The sequence below is a fragment of the Ambystoma mexicanum genome, chromosome 4q (genome assembly GCF_040938575.1).
Source record: "Ambystoma mexicanum isolate Mex_15411 chromosome 4q, UKY_AmexF1_1, whole genome shotgun sequence".
In the NCBI taxonomy this organism is placed as follows: domain Eukaryota; kingdom Metazoa; phylum Chordata; class Amphibia; order Caudata; family Ambystomatidae; genus Ambystoma; species Ambystoma mexicanum.
In genome coordinates this window covers 1128509030-1128528938 of record NC_090928.1, presented here as the reverse complement: position 1 = coordinate 1128528938, position 19909 = coordinate 1128509030, and the positions used below count along the sequence as shown (strand labels likewise).

The 19909-nt window shown below is 45.9% G+C and overlaps 1 protein-coding gene across 1 annotated transcript in view; it reads left to right on the top strand.

Annotated features, from left to right (window-relative positions):
* DNAH14 (dynein axonemal heavy chain 14) overlaps nucleotides 1–19909 on the top strand; it is a 2000441-nt gene that overhangs the window by 457553 nt on the left and 1522979 nt on the right. The window contains exon 21 of the mRNA XM_069608705.1: nucleotides 9428–9673. Within this exon, the coding sequence (XP_069464806.1) occupies nucleotides 9428–9673 (246 nt within the window). The remainder of the gene's footprint in view (nucleotides 1–9427; nucleotides 9674–19909) is intronic.

The following is a 19909-nucleotide window of genomic DNA, read 5'->3' as shown; positions in this document are numbered from 1 at the left end:
GCTATTAAATGTTTGGTCATGAGGGGGAGGAGCACTGCAGCATAGTGCAACAAACTTGAGCCCATTGTATAGCCATCCTCCCCTGGGGCTCTCACTAACGTGAGTCTTTTGATGACTTCTTCTACTTAATCTATCGTGATCAGATCTTCCAGCTTAGTTCTTTCTTCCCCTGTTAATCGTTCCATATCCACTCCATACAAGTGCTCCTCAGGCATCTTCCCTCCCTTTAGGCTCTCTGTCGCGTAGAGTTTTTGATAATAATGCGCAAAACCCGCTGCTATTTCCCCTGTCTGTGTTTTGGCCCCTCAGTCCCCATCTATAATCATGGGGACCCACCTTTCCGCTTGCTGGGCCCGTAGACTGGCAGCCAGCAACGCGTCTGCTTTATCTCCTTTGTCTGTATTTTTGCCTGAGAAATCTTAGCTTGCGAAGTGTGTCCCCGAGGCCTATCGCCTTAAATTCTGCTCTCTTCAGCCTTAGTCCTTGCAGGTCCAATTTTGCATAGCCTACCCCTGCATGGAGCCTGTCCTCCCCCTCCCTGATTTCCCTCTAGCTTCCTCTACTAGCTTTCTCTCTCTTTTTTTATAGCTCCCTCCCTTATCAGGCACCCCCTGCATGTGGCCTTGGCTGCCTCCCAGACTGTGTTAACGTGCACTTCCCCCGTGTCATTTACTTTGTAATATTCTATTACCTATGTACATAGTTGCTCATCAAAAACCCTGTCACGCCATAAAGACTTGTTACACCGCCAGTGAGTATCTGCTCCAATAATTCCTGTCACATCAATGTCATGGTCTGTTCAGGCGACCAGTCTATGATCACATTTCCACAGGTGCCCTCCCTGGTCCCCATTCGAAAGTAGTCAATCCTTGTGTATGTGGCGTGTGGTATTGAATAAAATGTGTATCCCTTCTGGTTGGGGTGTAGCTGCCTCCATGCATCTATGAGCCGCCCTCTTCTTTTTATAGTCAGTCCAAAGGGACTCACGCTTTCTAATTCCTGTGCAACCTGTGGCTCCCACGTTGCCGCCCTATCCAAGCTCTCAGCCACCCAGGAGTTAAAATTGCCCCCCATTATCATGAGGACCCCTCTTAACGCCATCACCTTATCCAGTGCTTCTGCATTAAAGGCGGCTTGGCCTTGATTAGGGGCGTAAACTGCGGTCAGCACCACCCTTAAGCCGTCCATGAGCCCCTCCACTGTCAATAGTCGCCCCTCGTACCTGTTCTTCACCACCATGTCTAGCAACTTCAGGCGTTTGTGTAATATCACTCTGATTCCACCCCACTTTACATCCCCAGATGCCCAGTAAACTCCTCCTATTTGCTCACACCTTATCGGCCTTCCTCTCCTGCTTTTAATCTCATTTCTTTGAGGAAGAGTATGTTGAGGCTTGCGTCCCTAACCTCGCGAGCTACAAGTGGCATCTTCGTGGGTGAGTTCCGCCCCTTTACATTGAGGGTGGGCACTACGAGCACCAATCTTTCCGACTGCCGAGTCATCTCGACTGACTTTCATTCTATCTGCACACCCGACCATGGCTCCTGTCCTTTTGGACTGCTCCACATTCAGACCAGCACTCCCTCTGCCCCTCTCCCTCATTTCCCCATCTTTTATAAACAACAAACTTGAGCCAAAGAACATTGCACCCTTTTGGGGACTGAGAGTGCACCCTCCCTCATTTACCACAGTCCTTAGCTGCACTCCCATGAACACAGGGCATAGGTTGATGTCAACCATTGGTGACTGAGACACCCTCCGTATGTCTGAGGGCCACCTCGGGCAGGGGATCTTTGGGGACCACGTCAGAGCGTGCTCATGCTCCCTGTGCCTGTATTTAGAGTTACTTGGTTGCTCGCCTCTCAGCCTGCTGGGAACAGATTTCATGGGATCTTCCTCGGCGAGGGGCCATTAAGCCTTCTGTTTTTGCAACCATTTCTGTCTATTCCCGCATGCTGGGGGGCAGGACCATCCTCTCCTCGCTCGCACTTGCCCCCTGATCCAGAGGGCTCTTCTTCTAGGCTTCCTGACAAGGTGAGGTGGCGCAGTGCCTGGTCCGCCTCCTGCGCTCTGACAATTCTATAGTCCACTGATTCTACCTCAAGCTGTAAGGCAGGGTAGGACCAGCGATAGCCTATACTCTGTTCTGTTAGCCACTTTGTCAGATGACGACAGTCTCTTCGCCTGGTCAGTCATGTTTGAAAGGTCTTGGAAGATCTCAATCCGGGAGCCTTCCAATTCAATGTCCTGCATCACCTTTGCTTTTTTCAAGATCCCTGCTCTGTATTTATAGCGAAGGAACTTTGCGATCACTGATCTAGGGCCATTTCAAAAGGGTCTTCCCCCCCCTCTGTGGGCTCGTTCTATCTGCACCACTTTGCCCCCTTCTGACGTGAACATGAGGTTCACAATTCCCTGCACTGCACGTTTGACTTGCGCCAACGTCTCGCCATCCTTCTCCTTTAGGCCGATTATCCTGATATTGTTTCTCCTCTCTCCGTTTTCGAGGTCATTGAGTTTTAGGAGCACTTCCTCCTCCTGCGTTTCCAGATCTGTCATGCACGTGTCTAGCCGCATCTCCTCTAGATCTGCATTAGGCTGGTTGGCTTCCACTCCTTCCATTCTGTATTCAATTTTGCCAACATTCTTCAGGTCTGCGAGGGAGGATTGAATGTCTGTACGGAGTGCCATTATTTCAGCAATGATTCCCACTACATCTTCCTTCGTGGAGAATTGAGACACGTCTATGTCCGCTCAGAAGCCTGCCATTGTCCTCCCGGAGGATTTTCTCCTCTTCCCGCTCCTCTCACCCTTTCTGTTTCCCTCACCAGTCACTCCTTTTATTGCCGTGGGTTCTTTATTGTGCGACTACTTGCTTTGGCTGTTCTGTCAATCCCCACAGTCTTCACTTCCTTATACTGGCACACAGGCGCACCTGTTTCTTGCTTCCACTTGCCTCTAAGAGTGTGCACCCCAGCTTGCAGCTCTCGTCACACACCTTTATGTTGCAAGGTGGCCTATCCCCGGAACCCCCCCTGTTTCTTCAGTGCCCTCCAGGGGCATCTATGGGGGCCCAACAAGCTGGTTCTGTGCTAGGCCCACGTCCCCAGGCGTGTCCACGTTTCGCAGCTCAGGAAGAGGGAGCCCGTCACAGGCTTACGCCAGGCTGCCGCTGTGCCTGAGCAATCTGTGGCTTAGAGGCGGAGTCAGTCTCCCCTCTCCTTTTGTGAGATCTTTGCCTCCTTTTTCCTATGATGGCTTGCGCGGCACCCCTCTGACTACTTCTCGGAGGTTGTCAGTGTCGGGCACGCGCCACAGGGGTCCCGCTGCTGCTTCTTTCTATCCCTCAAAATGGCGCCCACATCACTGTCCTTTATAGAGTCCTAACCCCACATACAGGCTTTTAATTAACTGCAGGCTCCCCCTCTTACTGGATTCTGCGTTTCCTGTAGGCCGGTGGCTGTCTCTGCTGTCCGCAACCCTTTTGCAGCAGGTGCCTCCCTCTGCTCTATGTATGGCCCACGTTGGTTCCTTTAGCACTGGCCTTGGGTCCTTCCTTCCCAGGCTGCAGCCCCTCGTTGGCACTGCTCCAGATAGTTTCCCGCTTCCTCTCCCGGGGAGTCCCTAGTGGTGGTGGTGGGGGGGGTCAGCCAATGGTGGCTGTGTGGCATCACACAGCGCCTCACTTCTTCTTTTTAAAAAAATGTTTTTCCCACAGTGGGCCCTCTCTCCCCTCCACTTCGCTGGGACTCACTGTGGGGTGGGCGCTCTTCACCCATCCTTCCTCATGTAGGGCTTGTTGCTCCATGCCCAGTCTGCAATGCCGGCCGTGCCTGGCCCGTTGTGGGGTTGCTAGTCCTCGATTTCCCCCAGTCGGCTCCGGTGGGTCTCCTCTCACCCTCAAGGACACAGCTTTGGTGCTGTCGCTGCACAGGAGTCTGCAGGCTTCTGGGACTTGCAGGCTTTGCAAGCCGAGCACCACTCATCTTGGTTTTTTGACTGTGGGCTCCATGCCTTGTATCCTACGGTACCTCAACACCTTATCAGGACAGAGGCTCGGGGTAACGCTCTATGTCATCTCTTTGCTCCGATGTGGGCAGGAGCTCCTGTTCACACGGCCATCTTCGCCCGCGCCCCCTGGTGGTCTCCCCTTATTTGATTTTTATTAATTAATAAAAAAGATGCAGCTAATTCAGTCTCTGAAAGGGTAATCTGCTGTTCAGATTCCCGTTTCATAAACTCCATGCCAAAAGCATAGGGTGGATCTTGGTCCTGCTGCATCAGTATCCTGATTTGGAGCATCTGCTCTACCAATGGCACAGAGCAGTTTCACAGGTCACAGTTGCCCGTTTGACAGCTGCAGTTACAGCCAAGTCTCTGCATCACAGGGGCTGCATTTACAAGATTCCCCCATGTACTAAATCTATGAAGATCATATTTAGCCCATGATTGTGGCAGCCTGGTTAAACTCTAAAATACATCTATGCCTCAGTTAAAGCATGGTGCATGGCACTACTTGCAATAATTGTAGCCACATTCAGTTTGATATCAAACATGTGTCAGTTCCTGTGAGTAAGTTCCAGCTATGGAAGGTAATGTGCATTCTGGCCAGACAGGCTGAGCCTGCCAAATGACAAGCCAGGAACCTAAATGGCCTTACCTCTTATTTGACCTCTTTGTGAGGGTAGGTAACACCCTCCTCCAGAGACAGCCAACCAACAATCGCTTGTCCTGGGCCCCGGCATCAAAGGAGCACATCCATTCAAAGTGAGTAGACTCACACTAGGGGCCTTAGATCCTACTGATAAAGGAAGATCAGGGTTAGAGTAGTCAGGAGGGCTCTGTACAGTGGCGTAAGACTTTCACAATCTTGTTTCTCACTGTCTCCCTCCCTCCTTCCTGTCCCTCTGCTTCCTTTGGAGCAAAGTATATTGGGTGTGATGTCAGAAGGGCAAGGTCCACTTCTTTCCAGAACACGGCTTGGATCAATAAGGCAGGCTAACTTTAGTCTAATTTCCTGTGGACATTTTAAAATCAGGGGTATCTCACTGCTTCTTTGATACACTCTGAAAAAACACCTGAGAAGGATTCAGTGGACCTCTTTAGAGAGATTTGCACTTTCCAACGCCTTCAACCACTGAGGTGAAGAAGGATCAGTCCAGGAAGAGGAGAGCTATGTCCCCTGCCTACTCCTAGGGTGCATTGGGGGTAACACATGCTGTGGACCAGGACCTGCCATTCTGAACCAGAATCTCCCAGCGCTGAGAGAGCCGACCCTGAAAGGACTCACCTTGTCCTCGAACACCTGAACTGGTTCTCACAGCATCTGGAGGATCAGATCTACTAAGACTCCCTCTTCCGCCAGCTTGAAACTAGTCAGACTGCTGTCAAAGCTGAACTCGATGTCATCGACAGAGAGGGATCCTGCCGGTTCTAACTTCAGGCACTCATCTGAACATTCGAACAATTGCTTGCACATTAAGCGGCTCCATGCTACATTGTGCCCTTGCTTAGCCTGTCGCCTGCTAGCCTCCAATCAACCACTCAACTCCAGGACCCGACTCGAACTGTGGGAGAGTCACTTGCTGACACTAACCAGGGGTAACACCATGACTCAGCCTGACTCGCCGTTGAACTGCCGCTTCACCACTCTGCATATCGGAGCAACAGGATCACTATTTTGACAACCCTTGCCCACCGAATCAAACTGGTGGATCATCACTCATCGACCCTTCCCAGTGGTTACAACCCGACTCAACCCAGCCCAACCTCAAAAAGATCCTGGTTAGCGCCCTGACCTGCACCACCAAAAGCCTCCCTTGAGCCACACAGAGCTACCACATTTGAACCCGCTCGACGCTCACTTGCCGTTTGGACAGCTATGATCCACTGTACTCAAACTGAGCATAATCTGCTCCTTCCATTGCCTGAAGCTGAGGATTGACGCAGTTGAACCGGCTAAGAACCAAAACAAGGTACTGATGACCAATTGTTGCCTTGGTCCATTTGGCTCCCTAGAGACTGCTTTGGTCACTTTTACACCTTTTTTCATCCAGAAACCAAGCTATGGATATTAAGTTGGGGAAGGGCTTTATACAAAGTGATAACATCTTCAGTCGTCTATAAGGCTTTCAGAACTTTGTGGTAAAATAATATGAAGTAAAATACTGTATATTCTTTATTGTTTGGTTTCTACAAACCTTTACAAAATTAAACTTCAACATTTCATAACAATTAAAAGTTTTAAAACACAATTACAGTTATAATTTGCTAAAAAAAATCGTAGCTACTTAAATTCAACAATGCATCATAAGAACTTAAAATGTAATAATTCATCAACGTAATGCATGATTAATATAGATTATTCAACAAGCCCATTATTTCTTTTCTTTTCCAAAACACATCGTTCACTTGTATTGGAACCCACCAATGAACCTTTAACACCATACTACTCTTTATACACAGACCAATATTACTCTATTCTAAATATTACTTTTACTTACACAAATTTGATCATACTACCAAACAAATATTTTGTAAAAATGCGTTGACCCTTAATGTTAGGGCTACAGAGGATCCGTGCAACATTTAACACCATAGCTTCTCTCTATCAATCTTTGAGGTATCACTAACAGATTTTGATAAAAACTCGATTCTGTGTTGCAATAGATTCGGACAAACCAAAAGCAGGTGCATCAGGGATTCTGTCATACCAACTTGCTTACAGAATCTACAGTATTTATCCCCCACATCGCTCTTGTCTCGAATGGACAGAATCTCATTTGTGCTTAGTACATTAAATCTGAAACGCAAGCTCATGTTACTTTAGGACCACGAGGGATATTTGACTAAATACTCCTCTGTCCTAGGAGCCCATTTCCAAAACGAGATTGCTTGACAATAAAGTAAAATAGTGTATGCAATGTTGACTGCGAGGCTGTTGCTGAAGCCAGAATGTTTGCAATGGGCTCAGTAACAGAGATTAGTACCCTGGCTGCAGGAACAGACTTTTAGGTTGCTCAGAAAGCAGTCTGAAACCTGTGTTAAATGGGCTATTGCCTTTATTTATTTATTGTGTATTTGTTAGGTGCTTATACAGCAAGTCAATTCTGTTTCAAAGCGCCCACGGGGCAGCAAGGGGGGGGTGGGTCATGGGATACATAAGAAATAATACACTGGGGGATAAGTCGAACCCACTAGGCCTTGTGTGCATTCAGAGCGTGCAAGTGCAGAGATACGAGAGGAGAGGGGAAGAGGGAGATGGGGGATAAGTGCAGGAGTGCCCATGCTCATGAGTAAGCCGCAAGTGTAAGTGCCCAAAGTAGGAAGTGCTAGGGAACTTTCTGCTTTAACAATAAATAAATTAATGGATGAGTGCAGGCCTACAGTGGTGAAGGCCAGTAAGTGCCAGGCAAGTGCTGGGTGTAGACATAGGATGAAGGCGATTATGTGTGGGAGACCAAGGTTCCGAAGGACACATAAGGGCCCTCGTTGTCATTCACAGCGACTGTGAGATTAGCAGTGGGGGGGAGAAGGGAAGTCTTGAGCAGCTTCTGGAATTTGAGGAGGTCCCGCTCAAGACACAGAGGAAGGGGGAGGCTGTTCAATAAGAGGGAGCCAACTGAGGAGAGAGAGCTGCCTCCTGCCCTCTGTTTAGCGAAGCGCTCAACACACAGAGAGTTGGTACCAGAGGAATGTAGAGGTCTAGAGGGAGAGCATATATTAAGAGCAAGTTGCAGATAGCATGATCCCTGGCCCCAGGCAGCCTTATTACTGATGCAGAGGGATTTGAACTGTATCCGTGCAGCAACTGGGAGCCAGAGAAGAGTTTTTAGGACAGGAGAGATGCAGTCCCTGGGTAAGTCTCGCTGCACTATTCTGGATTAGCTGGAGGGGTCGTAGTGAGGAAGAGGGTAGGTTCAAGAGAAGGCTATTGCAGTAGTCTAACCTAGAGCAAACCACAGCTCTGGTAACATTGAGCTTCTGGGTGAAAGTGAAAAAATTGAGAATTGCTTTGAGAAGGAAAAGTTGAAAGTTGGACTTCTTGGCAATGTCTTAAATGTGAGGGAGGGAGGAGAGAGGAGCCGAAGATGACTCCAAGGTTTCTGGCTTCAGATAAGTAGACGGGGAAGAGCCCATAGAGGATGGCCAGAGTGAGGGGAAAGAAGAGGGAGCAGGGGTTCCAATAGGAAGGATCTCAGTCTTGCTGGCATCGAGGCAGAGATTGTTCGTTGGAAGTGCACCAGGACTGGATTCTCTCAAGCTCCTTCCATTCCCTGCACCCCTAACTGCCTCCGCCAGCCATCCTCATCACAGCCCGCCTCCACCTTGTACCATTGCCCAGCCTCAAATTATAAAGTTTCTTGCCTTTCTCCATTTCTTGATCTCTACTCCCAGTTCTGAAGGGCAGCCTGTGGAAATGGAAAAGACACATCTTCAAGCACCTTTTTCATTGTAGTAGTCTTGGCTGTAGGTTTTTTCCTCACAGTAAAAAAGGTTTCCTGACACAATGTAGTCCTTTGTTTAGGAAATAAAATTATACCATAAGCACCCCAAACTTTATTCCAGGATACTAATGGCAGTAATTTCAGTGGCGGGTCATTCCGAGACAGTAACTGTTGCCACCCTTGTTATCTGAAACTTACTTGGGCCGTCCCCAACAAATACACCTCATCACTAAATGTATTACAGCCTGATCTGCACTCCGGGCAGGTGCGGCAGCCAATCGGATTGCTCCGATGGCGGGCTTAATCACATGATCCAAGCCTGCGTTCCAAGCAACTTGAACACTGATCACACCCACCCTGCAATTGTTGCCCCCCCCACCCTGACCTTTTCTTGGTCTCTGCTCCCTTCCATCCCCACACCATAACTCTGCTCCCCCTACCTCACTTAGCTTCTTCCTTTAGCAGCGGTGCCACTTCCTCTCTGTGTACCCGGCTGCCATGGAAATGGGAAACCGGCTCTGCAGGGAGGCCCGCCTTGCATTTCCATGGCGGCCATCTTAGGTAAGTGTTTGTTTGAAAACCTGCCTCAAAAGGGCATCCCGTTCTTTTAAACAAAATTATTGCTATCAACCCCCAGGATTCAAATCCTGTGGTACTAATCGCAATAACAACTGAGCCGGCGGGCCAGATCGGGTGGTAATGGCACCAGGGCCCATTGTTAAGGCCCTCACTTCACTCGTGCTGATAATTTGGGCCCCGGGTCGTTACCACCCGATTCGGCCTACCGGCTCGCGTATTATTGCTTAATTATTGATGGCATTCTGATTGCTTTAGAGGCCAGAAATAATTACTTCAATGTGTTATTAATGAAGAGATGTGGAGCCATTCAGCTGAGGGGCTGAATACAGAGCTGTGAACCATCAGAAACTGTTATTGATCTTATAGTGATAGGCAGTCATCAATTTCCTGTTCAATTTCAGATTTTTCAGCACAAGGATAAAATCAGTGATATCTCAACAACGGCCACGAGTGAGGCCACTCTCGAAGGGATGCTCAATAAGGTCATCGACCTATGGAGCAAAACCGATTTCCAGTTGGCAGTTCACCAGTCTGACAATTGTACTATGACAATTATTGCATCGGCCGAAGAGATCCTCGTTCAGCTGGAGGAGAGTCAGGTCATCATTTCTACAATTAAGGGCTCTCGCTACTCCGGACCCATTAAGGTAAAGTGTTTCCAATCTATTTGTGAAGGATGTAGACAAGATCTCTAACTTTCTTAAACATTGATTACATTTACATCATTGCCATAATATGTTGTCATGAGTATTGTAGTAGTATCTTTATGGCTGTGAATTTCTGAAGTTTGAAAGCACAGGTCGAAATACAAATTTTGGAAATGAAAGCAAATATTTCATTAAAGCTCTATCCATGTTTGAAAGAGAAAAGCCACAAAAAGTACATTTTTAACTGTTTTTCCGTTGTTATGGCACTAACATGTTTTTTTACAATTTAGGACTTTTGTAGAAAAAGCGGGATATCTGATTGTTTCTAAGATGGGCTTCTGAAACTCACCACACAGGTTTTGGGGTTTTAAGCTCTCTGTCATCCAATTAAAGAGTAATCTATATTTACTATCAGTCATAATGACATGCACCCACTGTACTCTTGATAGTGTGTCATTGACATAATGTGATCTAGCCAGTTAGTAATGACCTTCACTGCAGTGTGGTATACAGACACGGCCTTGGAAGAACCATGGTCGGCTAACATGCTTACTCACATTCCTTGGAGTGGTCCACGAGTCACAGTGGTGTATTGACTGCTCAGCAAGCCAATGCCACCGAACTCTTGCAGGTGGTACATGAGCCAATAACAACTCGGGTGAGATGCACTGGTCGGTCATGCTGATGGAGTTGGAGAGGGACAGGAACAATGTGATCTGAACATGTGCAGTCTGATTTGGGATGAGAAGGGACATTTGATTTTGTATTTATTATTTTGAGATAATATAGGGCTTCATATAGAAAATCTGTATAAGATTAATTATAATAATAAGCAGAAGAGTAATCCCTGTTCCAGGTGGTTTGCAATTATTGGACAGTGGCATGCAGATGAGATGTAAATAAGTTGATGGAGGGAGAAAATAGGAACATGTAAAGGGGACAGCACATACTAACAGGTCGTTTAGGTATAGCATTGTAGCGTTATGTACTACAGATCCATAATATGCAGGAGTATATCTTTATGTACAGTTATGACCATGGAGGACGATAACAAGTGGGTGGGATTTATGACACTATAGGTCTCTGGTGGTCATTCAAGAGACGAGCTGTTTTTCTAGAGAAATCCCAAACCTCCAAACAGTGGGAATGATTTCATTTCAAGGTTGTGTGCGTGCCAATGGTAGAGAGCCAGTAAAGTAAAAGAGTGGAAGTGGGAGGTACAGAGATGTTAAGGTGGGCTTGAGATTGAAGAGTGTGTGAGCAATGTACAGGCTTAGTTAAGGATTCTCAGGCTATGGATACATTTGTGGACTGAAAGAAGGAACACAGAGAGCGGCCGATGTTACATAGAGAGCCAGCCTTTGGTGAAGAGATCAGTGCAGGAGGGTGTGGAGTGAGCGTTGCTGTGGAGTGTGCAGCAGGAAAAGATGAGTACTTTGCTACTGGGAGAAAGAGTAAAGCTTAGTCTCCTGAAAAGGCAAAGACCAAAGTTGAGATCAGAGTTTTGGTGGATTGAAAGGTGAGCTTGGGTGAGTTTTGTGGGTGTAAGTAGGTTAAATCTGACTACCACTGCAGTGGAGGTGATGCAGTCGATTTTAAGGTTAACCAGCAGGCTGTAAGCCTATAGGGATGGATAAAGGAGATCTTGTCCAAATGGATTAGTAGTGGGGAGATGGGGTGGGGCATTTGGAGACGATAGGAGGATGACTTTGTTTCTGAGAGAGTTCAGCATCAGGAGTGCCATCCAGTGACTGATGGCGGAGGGAACAGTTTGCGATGAAAGGGGATAGCTCTGCGATGAAGCAGAATTAGATTTGGGTCTCATCAAGAAATATGTGGTAGGAAAAGCTAATAGAGGTGATCAGGTGGTGCAGACTTTTAAGCCGAGACGATAAGGACAGGGGCAGGGGAGGTGACTTTTGATTTTTTCCTTGGGTGTGCCGGTAGACAGAGTTTTAGGATGTCCCGTTGAAAGTCTAGGGATTTTAAGTACAGATATTTTGTCGCGGAGGGGTGCCCGGGCCCCAGAACACCCATGTATTTGGTTTCCCTGCCTTATTGAGAGGGGGCTGCCAGAAGAGGTGCCAATGTTTCAAGAGATTGAAAAGGAGCCGTCTGAGAGGCAGCAGGTGATGCAGCTCAGGCATATTTCCTGGAAGCTGGAAAAAGGGAGTGTGTGACGGAGAGAAGGATTGCCAACTGCGTCACAGGAGCCAGAGAAATAAAGTAGGATGGGAGCAGCAAATAGTTTGGAGTGCCGAGCGGAAGTGAGGGAGTTGGAGAAGTTGGCGAGTGCCATTCTTGTGGGTGCTTACTGTCATTTCCAGACTGGTGTGCATCAGGGAGATTGTTCTTCTGCAGATGGGCCGTGATGCCTTTGAATTTTACAGTAGTGAGGCAGTAGAGCACAGGCTCATAGTTGACTGGGGTTTTGGGGGGGAGGGGTCAGCAGATGCGTTTTTTTCTGGATCGGCCAATCAGTGGCACGTCCAGAGATTCGTTAGTAGGTTGATACCATCCTCACAAGTATTTTGTGCCGGATACACATTGGCTGGAGTAGAGCTTGTAGTCCATTTGATGTGTATCGTCTGCATGGCTGAGTGATATCAGTGTGTCTGGCCTGGGGTGAAGCACTCATGCAGGCTGTGAAGTTGATGGTGGCAGGTCCATTACTCCAGAAGCTTTAGCCAAAACCAAACTGTTAACCCCTTCCCACTCCATGAACAACTTCCAGTTGGTCTCCAGTGGTTGCTCCCATCCTTACGTGCAGTTGGCATTGATGTGTTGCAGTTCCCGTGGCTGTTGATTTTGCCACAACCCCCAATGATGTCACCTCAAACACCCAGGCTGGATTACAGCCGCTGTCGTCTACAACATTTCTGATCATTGTTGTCTGCATGGAGTGACTGCCTGCTGAAAGTGCAGTTCTTGTGCCACCCACCCTTAAATGTTTGCTAAAACAAACTGAAATGTTATGTATGGTTGCAGCCCATCTGTTGCCAATTGGTAGCTCAGATGCTGCCCTTTAGTGTGGTTGTGGATTTCTGATCTTGCTTTTTCATGTCCTCATGTGCTAATCATATAACTCTTTGTTCTTGGTTTTCTTCTTTAATAGCAAAATTAAGCCTCTGGAAGTAGTTTGTACAGAATCCAGCTGAAAGTAGTTAGCGAAGTGAACTGACAACCAAACGGGTACAGTGACAACGGGTACAGTGACGGTTAATCCCAGATTCCATATCATGGAGTCCATCATAAGGTTTACCAATGGAATACAGCCCTTTGTCACATCCAGGCAGCTTTTCGGAAACCATTTTTATGTCTCTCCTAGCTTTGCTTAATTCCAGGTCTAATGAAAACACATACTAACGTGGGGCCCTCGTGTCAGCTAGCTGTTCCCAGGGAGATTTCTTTTTTTATATCCCACCAAAGTGCAAAATAAATCTTAGCGTCTACATTTGCAAAGCCATACATATTTGCTTTGCCAATGCTTGTTTCTGTCGCTGGTAAGCTGCTTTGAACGCCCTGACACACCCTAACAAAAGGGGAGGGTCTAGCAGGGACCTTTAGAACAAAGGGTTTTGGGATAATCATCTCGGCCTCGAGATTTCAATTGCTGCTCGCAGCTCACTGGCATCGCTGCCTTTAATGCACAGCCCGGGAGTCTGCATCACAGTGCAAGCATGCTTAGATGGCATATTTCACAGTCACATCCATGATGCATTTCAATGTTTCTATCTTCACGAATTTGGGAACACTTTCAATTAGGACAGATTGTGGAAGCTTGTGGATGGTCTGTCAAGTCTTACAGGAGATGTTTCTTGGAGGGTCAGCTAAAGCCCTCTCTCTCTTTCTCTCTCTCGTATGACGGGAGAACATCATCCTAGCCTAACTCATCCTGGATAGTAAAAATATTTTCATTTGATTTCCCACCAGACTTGTTAATGCCTCTTTTGACTCTGATTCAGTTCCAGAAGCTATTAAAGTCGTTACTAGTGAACAAAGCAGGCTTAGACCCTAAGGACGCTACAAATCTTAGGCCAATTACCAACTCCAACTTTTTGTTGAAAGTTCTAGATAAGGCTGCCACTCTCCAATTACAGGCCCAATTAGAATCCACCTCCCTTCTTCATCATAAACAATCCGGCTTTAGAGCCGCATATAGGACGGAGACTGCGTTGATTGACTAACATGGCTGAGTTGGTGGTCCAGGGGAAGTTGGTCCTCCTGGTCCTCTTCGACCCATCTGCAGCATTTGACTTGCTGGACCACAAGCGACTGATCTATTCCCTTTCCGAGTTGGGAAATTGTGCTCACCAATTCACCAGTTGGATTAAATCGTTTCTTCGATTAGTTGGGAAGAGTGCCTCATCCAAATGCGCCCCCATTACTTGTGGTGTCCCACAGGGAGCCTGCATTTCACCCACTCTTTCCAATGTATATGTCAGACGTCTCTGCGACCTGCTAGAGACCCTTGGGTTCTCTTTTACCAACTATGCTGATGACACCCAAGTGATCTTGGAAATCAGCGGGGATTATAAAACTGACACAATGAACCTGAATTCCATCTACAGGGCCATTGAACAATGGATGACCAAGAACTGGCTCATGCTTTTCGGCAGCAGCAAGCTAAGATCTAAATTTGGGTTAGAATACTTGCGTTTCAGAATTAAGGATTGCCTCAATGTAGTGGACAAAGTCAAGACTTTGGCGGTCTTCTTTGACGCCTCACTTAGTGCTGAAAGTCAAACCAACTATGTCTCCAAAAACTACCATTATTATCTAAAACATCTGAGAAATATCAAGCCCTTCATTCCCGAAGTCAACTGTGCATCAAGTGCTCGTGCCACCATCCTTTCACGCCTGGATTACTATAATGCCCTAATGGTGGGGGCTATTAAAAAATGTATGCAACAACTACACATTCTCCAGAATGACGCTGTGTGCATTATTAAAGTCGTTCCTAGACGGCAGCATATTTCATCAGCAAGGCAATCATCACACTGGCTTCCCGTCTCTGCTCGGATCCATTTCAAGACACCTATGTTAGTTCACAAATGTCTATTTGGGAAGGCACCGGCTTACCTGGGAGCATGTATCTCAATGTATGGACCTAGTCGAACCCTCCGTTCAGCGAACCTCGGACTGATAAACACTTCCAAGTTTAAAAGTATTAAGGGCCTAGGAAGCGTTTTTCCGATACTGGCAGCTCGGGTCTGGAACTCACTGCCAAGTACTCTACGATTGGACCAAAACCTGACGGGTTTTGCATAGCCCTGAAAACTAGACTCTTTTCATAGGCTCTCTATTAGATGGACCTCTCTGATCTTTTCTTTTTCTTTTGATCTCTTAGCACCTAAGTCTCGATGATAATGCCTCTGCTCTTGTCCTATTGTATATGTAATGTCCTTTGTGTTTTTGGGTGCCCAGATGCCTGAGGGTTAACGGCACGTTACAAATAAATAAATAATAATAATAAAACTTTGTGATATAATCCTAAAATTAGGATTTTACACAACATTCATTTCTTAATATACAAAGTCATATGAGAGCAGAATTATACAAAAATTAAATTTTAAAATGCATTTACTTTTACAATTCAGCAATGCAACATTTAGAATAAATCAGTTCAGTTAACATAATAATAAACGGGAAACAGTAGAAGCAAATCAAATCCTCAGTCACCACTAACTTAGTTTCATCCATCAGGCAGCCGACTTTTTACCTGCTATCAGACTCTAAAGAGAGCAAGTTGGGCTGAGATGGAGTGAGTGTTCAAACAGTAATCCCAAAATGAGTCGGAGGTGATGGCCTCATAGGAATGGACCAAACTGTCCAGCGTAGACATATAAATGGACCCCAGAGCCTTACATTGAGTCAGGACATGCTGCACCGATTCCGCCTGATCCGGCTAGGCACATAGTCAGCAAAACCTAAATTCAAAGGGTACCTTTAGGCAGGGACCCAGCACAGTCATCACCGGAAGTTGCGTAACCTCAGGATGAACTGTCTAACTTCAGGGGCAGGGCAAAGCTGTAGATGGGGTTGGATTTTACGATAGCGGTGCACCACATGAGCTACTGCCTCATCATTTTAGCTTTGCCAAATGTCTATAGTTCTCGCTCCAATCCCACCCGTTGAGTTCCGAGTCATAACAATCACCGGCCATATCCAATAGCTTACAGGTGGGGTCAGAGCAGGACTTAAGATAAAGTATCCCCTGGCACGCAGTGCCATACCTCTTAAAGATGTTAAACCTAATTCAAGGCGGGGATATTCCAAGGGGCATGTCTGGTTCAGTCCTAACACTGTACGCCAGTAATGGCCCTCAAGCTTGTTTAGCCAGGTAAGATCCTGGATTGCTAGTGCTTCAAGGCCATAAAGGACAGCCGGGGCAAAGCATTGATGGTAAAGCTTTACAATTCCAGCCATACTATACCCACATACTTTCATTCTCTATCTCCAGACCGTAGGCTGAGGAGGCAGACACAGTCTATGGTTGGTGCCCTTTTGGAATGCAGACTCTCCACCCTCTCCTCTGGAAGCAGCCCTCAATTTGATGGGAATAGCGATGCAGGGTGGGGAATGGAGCTTCCAATTAGACAGCAGCAGGATTAAGGAAGCGATACAAGAACCTAACTCCACACTGTTCACCCTCTTGCTCTATCCTCCAGAAAACCTTCCCTAAGTGGCGGGGCTGTGATTGCTGGGGAGACACAGGGATCCCTTCAAATTTTTAGCTTGACCACTGCTCGGCCATTGTCATCCCCAGTATCCGTGCTCCATTCAATTACCTCTGGTGACACTGTGGCAAGTTAAGCCCTGCTGAATGACGACACACATTTGTGTTCCAGGAAGTGTTGAAGGGTGGCCTGTTATGAGGGCTGCTTCTTGCTCTCTGCCCTACTGTGGTTACGGAAGGGAAAAGAATACATCGAGGGGGCTGGATTCTAGCAAAAGTTCCCATGCTGTCTGTCTCTCCCGTGCCACATCTTCAAATACGTGGTTCTGTTCCTGCTCTGCACCAAAGTACAGTCAGTGACAACGGCGAGGGATACCCTTATTAGAGGAGTGGACCAAAAACATCCCCATGACACACACGCGCCAAAGACCTGGCAAGTAGCGACACATCACTGCAAAAACCTACAGCAGAACATAGCATTCCTTTGAGAATCAGCTCCATGCCTTTCTGTCGGGATGTCACCCCAGAATCTAGCTGTGGCAGAATCTGCACGACTGGCCACTGTTTGGCCTCCGCTCCCCAAAACGTCATATTAAACAGCGTAAGGTGCCCCAACTATATGCACCAAGAAGATAGTCTAGGTCTGATAGTATAGGCTTCACACAGACATCAAACTCTTGGGTGAAGTAAAGCATCATTAAAATTGCTAGAGGCAGCAAAATGACAATGGACAATCTTATTTCAAGTTAGCCAATTGGTGTCTTGATGTTGCAGAGTCAGGAGAGCTACTTTTTTCTATCAGAAAAGGGCATCTGTCTGTTAGTGTAATGCCCCCAGGAGATGCCACTTAGAATGGGCGATAATAATAATAAAAATTTGCATTTATATAGCACTACGAACCCTCGGTCATCTGAGCGCTGCTTATTATTTCCCACGGTGCATGGTGCTCATTTATCAACCTCGGAAGGATGAAAGGCTGAGTTTGGCCCTGCCAGGATTCGAACCTGCGTCGGCAGGCTCGAAACGGATGTTAAAGCGAGTGCTCTCCTTGCTGTGCTAGCTGATCGGCTGGTGGTGGGATACAACGTCTCCCATGCGTTTCACCCACTAAGTGTCCACTTACACTATAGCAAGAGTGTTGTATAATAACTAAGCATTTGTGATGTGACAACTGGCCGAAAATAGGGTAATCCAATTTAATGAATTAGATCTATAACATTTTACACTTGGTATTATAATGCCACAATCTAAATGTAGTGTAATTTGAAATATTGTTATTTCCGCCAACGAAAAGTGTCACCTAAAGTCAATCGGGCAATGGGCAATGGTGGCACATCCTCACAGGACGGCTTTCCTGGAGACAGCCTCTCCTGTCAGAGCCTAAAATGAGCCTGGCATGTGGCTGATTCTGTCCCAGCATGGCCCAATGGTGTTAAACCATCACAGACACATTTTGCCCCTTTCAAATCCCCAAATAAAGGACTGAGGGCGAGCTCTGGCACTTTTGTAGGAAGGAGTGGAGCTGTCTAACTTTGGGAAAGATTTGTGGATGATAACTTGTCTCCCTCGTCCCCTTGCTGGTGATACATTGATGTATTTAGGTTTTGAGCTGTTTAATGTTGACTAATGCATTTAACAATGCTGTTACTTTGTTTGATTTCATTATTACTATATTTTCCTGTTAAAAGCTTGTACAGATATGAAGTGACAAGGCCCCGATTTGAAAAAGGCTGTTTATTATAGCCGAAACACGTGTCATCAACAAGGACACATTCAATATAATAAAAAACCCTTTTTTTTAAAAAAACTGGATTTGGCGCTGTCTTGTATCTGAGTATTTTGGAAGTAACTAATTTTTGTAGTGATTTAATTGGCTTTTCTAGCCACAACTCAGCAAGACACGACACATAATATACTTGGCTAAAGTATAACTGTGACTACAACTCATATATGTCGCCTTGACAGACCGGACCGACAAAGCCAAAACGACTTATAAACATTTATTTTGGCCTCAGTCTGCGGCTGACACCACAACTATAAATGTATGCAATGGCAGAATATCTTCGAAATCTGCAAGAAGAAACTGCCAATTTATTTACACCCAGGGGGAATATGACCCATGCATTTTTTCAATCCAACCACAAAACAAGAAGAGCTAAGAGCACTATTCTTCAAATTAGAAAGATTTTCTAAAAAGGAAATCGACAAATATTGGGAAATAGTTTCATTGGAAAACTATATCAAAAGTGAACTTATCCCAAGAGGACTACGAATTTTAATGTTTCCCAATGTTAGTAATGATCTGGTCAATGATCTTGCGGACCTATGGGAAAAGAACTTGACTGTAGTTCGAAGAAGATGCTAGAACGTTTGATAGAACATGCCACGAGGGAACACAAAAGAATAATCGAATTGATAGACAAGACTAAGAGTGAAATTACCGAGAAGAAATCTCCAGAGGCAACAAAGGAAAAGAATTACAATATAATGCATGAAATTCTGAAAAACTGTCAGGATGAAATTAAACTGAGGAAATTACGGAAGCACTATAGAGATGAGAGAGACTATACAGAAGATAGAGTGTACACCTTTCAAATTAAATACGATCAATACACGAAGGTGGGATCTAAAACTAGTACACCGAATACATCTTCAGCTAGCTCAGATGCGGACTCTCAGGGAGAAGTAACTGCTACTGATAAAAGAAATACAGAAGAATCAACTAAAGAAAGGATTCACTCGGGTTATATAAATCAGATTAAAGGCTATAAAAAAGGCAACAGAAACCAAATACCCAAGCAGGTCCGTTTTCAATTACCAACGAATATGGCACTTACGCAACTTATGCAAGGAGGAGAGGAAGGAGGGGGGTACAAGACCCAACAAATCAAGAACCACAAGAAAATACAAACAAAAGATTCACCAGAGAAAATGTGAAAGAATACAACAGGAACAAATAGGAAAGGATCTTGTTATCAACTTATCCGAGAGAATACTGACTCAACCAGAAAACACACTACTAAACAAGGGACTTTCGCTTGAACCAACTACCTGGTTTGACATTGATATTCACATCGATTTATTTAAATTAGTGCGCAAGTTAAAATTAAAAAAGTTTTTTGCGACCAAGGCACCAACTAATTATCAAAAACCTATACAGGTGGAACAAAGTGACCATACCATACAAGAAATTGAAGAGATACACCTTCTCAGATCGATTGTAGAATCAGATGATTTTGACATACCGCAAGTCCTTCGAGACCTCAATATACAAACAGACATGCTGTCAAACAAGGAATTGAAGCCCACATCTAAATTTGTGCCTCAGCTACCAACAGACAACATTATTAACACCTTTTACAAAGCTGTAACAGAGGATTTTTACAAACTCAGAAAGAAGAAACATCACAAAGCCCCAATCTATAATTTGTCCCCTGAAGAACAAAAGGCACTACAAGATTTAGCATTAGACCTATCCATAGTAATAAAGGAAGCTGACAAGGGGGGCAATATTGTTATTATGGAAAGACTGGATTACTTGGAAATGTTTAGGCGAC